At 40.4% G+C, this 6,223-nt stretch overlaps 1 protein-coding gene across 6 annotated transcripts in view; it reads right to left on the reverse strand.

The window, feature by feature from the left end:
• The window catches only part of PCDH11X (protocadherin 11 X-linked), an 814,523-nt gene that overhangs the window by 476,448 nt on the left and 331,852 nt on the right, over positions 1–6,223 (reverse strand). For 4 of the 6 annotated variants that reach the window (XM_006084704.3, XM_006084707.3, XM_006084706.3 and 1 more), the window contains exon 3: positions 5,191–5,268. The exons of the other annotated variants lie outside the window; for them this stretch is intronic. In XM_006084704.3, coding sequence (XP_006084766.1) covers positions 5,191–5,268 — 78 coding nt within the window. The remainder of the gene's footprint in view (positions 1–5,190; positions 5,269–6,223) is intronic. 6 annotated transcript variants of the gene reach the window in all.

The raw sequence follows: 6,223 nt of genomic DNA on the forward strand, positions 1-6,223 counted from the left end.
CCCTTTGTATATCCTTATACCACAAGATTTCTCCACAAAAAATAAAAGGCATATAAGCGAAACATAATATATATACATATATACATGTACTTCTTTTTATATTCTCATATATATACTTTAGAGCCCCGTAGCACAAAAATTTGGTGCAACTCGGGGAGAAGGGGGTTCCCCTCACCCCTGGGCTTGTGCCCCTCTGCAAAGTCTGGGACCCCCTCGGAAGATAAACGACCTGTTGGTTTAGCCCTGCTCTCGGGGGGGCAGAAGGCAGGCCCCATCCCTTAGGTCAGCCCCCTGTTTAGCTCAGGAGCAGGGCTGGATTAGGGGATTTGGGCCCCCCCCTTTTCATGCACAGACCAGGGGCAATTGGGAGGTTGCAATCCACCCCTATCATGCTCAGGGTAGGGCCGATTGGGGGGTTGGGCCCCCCCCCCTTTCACCCTCAAGCAGTATGAAAGGAAGGTTTCGGCCCCCACCCCTTTACGCACAGAGCGGGCCGATAAGGGAGGGTTTGGGGCACCGCACCCTGTCACACACAGAGCAGGGCTGATCAGGGGGTTGGGGCGCCACACCCTGTCACACACAGAGTCGCAGGGCGATCAGGGGTTGGGGAGCTACCCCCTATCAGGCACAGAGCAGGGCTGATCAGGGGGTTGGTGCGCCTTCTCCTGTCACAAACAGAGCAGGGAGGATAGGGAGGTTGTGGCCCCGCCCCCTGTCACACACAGAGCTGCAGAGCTGCTGATCCCGGTGCTGGGAGGCATATTACCCTTTTACAATATAGGATAGAGGCCTGGTGCACAGGTGGGGGCCGTCTGGTTTGCCCTGAAGGGTGTCCTGGATCAGGGTGGGGGTCCCCACTGGGGTGCCTGGCCAGCCTGGATGAGGGGCTGAGGGCCGTTTTCAGGCTGGCGGGTGACTGAAGCTCCCAACCTGTCCTTTTTTTCTTTTTTTTTATTCTGGGCCAGCTTTAGCTCTGAGGCTTGGCTCCAGCTCTGAGGCCTTGGCTGCTGAAAGCAGGTATCTGATTTGTTTGGGTTCTATAATTGTAACACTGTTGCAGTCCCTCTCACTTCAGCTCTGAGACCCCAGCTGGCTGAAAGCAGGGATCTGGGTTTGTTCTATAATTGAAACAATGTTGCGGTCCTGCTGGCTGAAGCCCAGCTGGCTGAAAGCAGGCTTCTGGGGTTTTGTTTAGCTTCTATATTTGTAACATTGTTTCTTAAACTGCGAGCTCAGAGGCCGGCAGCAGCAGGCGGGGAACGTTGGCTTCCTCCGTCACTGAAGCAAGTAAGCCTCCTGTTCGCTTCAAGCTGCCTGGCTGCAGGCCGCCATCTTGGCTGGCAGTTAATTTGCATATTGCCCTGATTAGCCAATGGGAAGGGTAGTGGAGGTATGGCTAATTACCATGTTTCTCTTTTATTAGATAGGATATATATGGCAGGCAGCTTACAGATAACCAACCACAAGACAATGAGGCATGTAACTAATCCCAAGGATGTTACTAAGGCAGAATTCTTTGAAAGAACCAATCAGGAGTGAGCAAACCACTTATCTACCCCTAGACCAAGAAGCACATTCTCTTCTCTCTCTGGCACATTTCTCTTCTCTCTCTGGCACATTGGGTTCCTGGTTCTCCTATGGCAGGAGATATACTCCCCTGCACCCATGTGGCTAACGGCCATGTGGGAGTCCACACATGAACTAATGGGTTTTAATTAGCTTGGATGCTTAACTACACCATGTTGCAACATGGAACAGAAGCTCTGGACACTGGTCTGCTTTTAGAACCCCAGCTGCACCTTTTATAGGACTGGATTCTCTCAATAAACTTTACTTCTGTCTGCAAGTTCATTCATTGATTTTGTGAGACAGTGACTTCAGACCTGACCACCGCATTTTGGTCTCAATTATACTGTACTCCATTTAGTAAAATACATTCAGAAGTAACTAGCTAGATGAAAAATATTGTTGATAGATCATCTTTTTCACAGATGCAATGCTATTACATAACAATGTCTAATTTAATATGACTTTTGAGTATTCCAGTCATACCTACTGTCACACTGGTCATTGAAATTTTTGTACTTTAAATTTTAAATTGTGTACTTTTCCTTAAAACTCCATTCCTAAGACTATCATCACCTCTCAATCAAGGATTTAGATGTAGATTGTATCACTTTGTATATCACATCCTCTCCATTTTTCTTGAGACAGAATCAGAGTTAAAAGACTTGAAAATCAGTTGGAAATGTAGCCAAACTTCACCAATTAAGACTTGAGGAATTTAAAACTTGTAACAATTTGTATAATTCATGAATTTAAATATACCTTTTCAAAATTAATCATTTCTTCTCATTGTGCATATATTAATTTTGTAATTCTTCCCATAAAACATAAATCATTGCTGTAAAGTATTGTAGAATGTTATCATTGTTGAACACATGAGTTTTATGAATTTTAGAAGCACACATGAAATTATCATTTCATAATAAACATGTGATTTTCTTTTCATTCCATTTGGTTTGTTTTTCTAATACTGTAGATATGTATTTATCTATCTACAATTCTCAAATTCTACCCTTTGGTACAAATAAAATATATTTTAAATTAATAGGGTAGAATAAAACTTATGGATCTTAGTTTGATACCCAGGGGTCAGATTTAGGACCTATACTTTATTAACAACATTAATTTAATCAGTTATGTTATAACAAATAGCATATGAATGTTTAGACATTGGTCTCTTCAGTCTCTTTTAAAGTCTGCTTAAGGCCTTTACTAAAAAAACAGATTTGATTGTATTTGTTAGAAACATTTTGAGCTGTCCTGACTGAAATAAGTAAAAGTGCATTCTTCAAAATACCTTATTTTAATTTCCCCCTGAATTAATGTTTTAATGAGATTTTACTAAAAGTCACACAATTGGCAAAGAACAAATTGCTTCATGTTATGCTGTTAAAAAACAAAATTCAATGGAGTAAATTTGAAGATATAATTTGCTTTATTAAGAAATTCATTAATCAGGTAGCATCCCATGTAGTAAGTAGAAGGTGAAACCGAGGGTCGTGATTTAATACATAATTGTTATTTACTATGCAGCCCCAGCACTCTATTCAGTTTTTTTACAGCATGCCTTATAAGCTATGACCCCTTCCCTTACTAGTAATTAACTCCTGAGGCAGCCAGAAAAAATAGCCATGCCTTGACTAAGAGTCACAAAGTATGGGTTTTTGTTAAGCTAAAGATAACATCATAGCCTAAGTTGGGTTACAGCTCCTGAACTCTAAAGAATAGCCCTGGCGAAGTCCTGATGAAATCAGACTGAGGGAAGCCACACTGAACTCTACTTGAAATGATTTACTGCCCTTACCTCACTCTTGACCAATCAGCAAGATCCACAACTCCAAACTCCTTACTCATGATGACTCATGATTTTGCTCTCTAAAACCCCTAGTCTGAAAACCAAGCTTTTGAACATTAGCTTCCCTTTCTCCTGGGTGGTGCCATTCATAATAAATAGCCAATCTTTCTCTACTGCAATTCTAGGTGTTTATCGTTGGGACAGGTGGACAATTACTTTTTAGTCAGTAACAAAGGGCTCTCCAAGGGGTTGTACAAAATGGAAGGCTTTAATAAGATGAAGGGTAAATCAAAGGCACTATTAACAAAAGAAAATAATCATTTTTGGTCTGAGACATATTTTCTCTCTTTTCTCTCGGGGAAGGGAAGGGGAAAGGTTTTTATCATGCAGATTGTCTCTTATTTCTATGGAGGATGGAGAGGGCACATCATGACAGGTTAGTTTACTGGTGCTTGACCAGAAAATTCCAGACTGGTTGATTAATATTGTTTCTGGGACTGTAATTAGATCAGGTATTAAATCTAGGTTTAGTATCATGGGATTTTAGCATGAATGGGGCCATTTTTATCATAATTAGCTAGTTTATTAATAATAGTAATCAGAAGAGAGCAAAGGGGAGGCCAGACATTATAAGCATGGTCTCCTGGGAAGCTTCACCAGGAACTTACAGCTTCACACACTATTGTTCCTCAAAGGGGATTAACACCACTCCTTTCCCCCATTTGGTAGTGGATTGTTGGAAGGAGAAGGGGGAGATAGACAAATGTGAAGTGAAGTTGGAGTGATGCAGGAAAAATGCTTGCCGGTCAGTCTAGTCTGGGGAATAATGGTTTGGCTATGCAGTGGACCCCGTCAGAAACAAGTGAAATCTTGGAAAGTTGAAATCCCTAAACAAAGAGTTTTCTCTCTCTTGTTTTACACTTATTGCTCTCTTGCTCTGCATGGCCCATGGCCGTGCAAACCCCACACACAATGGACTGCACTGTGAATATAAGCTAAGGTAGCCAGATGCTAGACTGGACTGGACTTCAATATGGAACAGAAATTCTGGGCAGTGGCCTTAATTCTGGCTCTGCTGAAGACAAGATTGGACTTCTTCCATGGTGAGATGGAGGGAGATGGGACATTGGAGGGGAACCCCTTAATTACATCACCAATAAAGCTTTCCACAAAGCCCCATCCTACTGTGGAGGCCTGCAGAAATTCTTTATCTCATGGCTCCCCAAGAACTCCACTTCCACTGATAACAGTTTGGGCCTGTGTTTTTTTCTTTAACAAGGCTAAACCTTAAATTTAAGTAATCTTATAAAACATGAGTTCTCAACTTTTTTCAATATACAAACTCAGAAGTAAACTTAAACATGAATGGAATAGGTAATCATTTAGAATATATTTTGAGTAATGTTTATACAAATTAACTCCATTATTATCATCAAACCATACTAAAAAAAATAATATGTATATACTGTTATATTGTCACTTTAGAGTCAAGCACAAAACCACCTAGTAAAACGTCATAGAAAACACATTGAGAAACACAGGTTAAGAATATTTCTTATAATTCAAGACCCTGGCCGGGTAGCTCAGTTGGTTAGAGCATCATCTGATATGCCAAGATTGTGGGTTTGATCCCTGGTCAGGCCACACACAAGAATCAACCAATGAATGCATAACTAAGTGGAATAATAAATTGATATCTCTCTCTCTTAAAAAGGCAATACAAAAATTATAAAATCAGTAAATAAAAATTAAAAAATAATGTTTCTTATACATTCATAAAAATCAATTAAATAGGATAAAGAGCAACTATCAAGTATTTCACTTCATACCTGTGGTTGAGGATGCACCCAGACCTCCACTGTTGTCTCCTTCATGGGGGTGTGAGATCTTACAACCTCCTTCATTGGCTTTGAAAGGGAAAAAAATAGAAATGTTTTTAAGTGGTTGGTTAAGAATAAAAAACATATTGCATTGCACACATTCATCAAATATAGCTAAATAATGCCTAGGTAAATATATTTTTCTAGGCAACATATTTATTAAGAATTTATAATGTGATAGGCATAGCTCTAGGTACTGAGAATAAAAAATAATAGTTTTCTCATTGGGTTTACATTCCAGTGTTATATTTTAGAGTTCAATTAGACATATGAATGGAATTATAAAGGACAATTTAAACTATTTAAGTGGTTGAAATGTAAGCTGGAGGGGCTTTCAATCCAATGCTTTTACAAGTCAATTGCTTTAATAGCTTATATTTGGGAATTCACCATTGTCTGAAATTTAAATCTATTCTGTGTGTGCCACCACATCACAAATTTGCTATAATGCAAAAATATTTAATAAATGTTACAAATGCCAATAAATTTATGAGCTGATACACAGATCAAAACCTACCAACTTAGAATAATTATCAAAGTCTTGAAAAGTTTATATCTGTATCCATTTAATTTTCCTCAGGACATAGAATATATTTTCTGTCTTTAAAATATTGAATGTATATTATAACATTTTCTACATATGTAATTTTCATATACAGGATAAAGCATTTGGTATCTATATCCTAATAAGAGACAAACATGGTAATTGACCATACCTTCACTACGCCCCCCATTGGCAAATCAGCACAATATGCAAATTAACTGCCAACAAAGATGGCGGCTAATTTGCATACCTAGGCTCCAAGTGGCAGAGCGAAGCCTGGTGAGGACGCAGGCATTCTGCACCAACCTGCTGGTGGAGGGCCTCTGGGCCTGCTTGGTCAGCGCTGCTGCCGGGATGGAGGAGCAGAGACACAGCCCACAGGGGGCCGGCAGCCAGCAGCCCCAAGCCCTGCCTCGGCGCTCGGGTTGGAGGAGCAGA

The sequence above is a fragment of the Myotis lucifugus genome, unplaced genomic scaffold, assembly GCF_000147115.1.
Source record: "Myotis lucifugus unplaced genomic scaffold, Myoluc2.0 scaffold_13, whole genome shotgun sequence".
Taxonomy (NCBI): Eukaryota; Metazoa; Chordata; class Mammalia; order Chiroptera; family Vespertilionidae; genus Myotis; species Myotis lucifugus.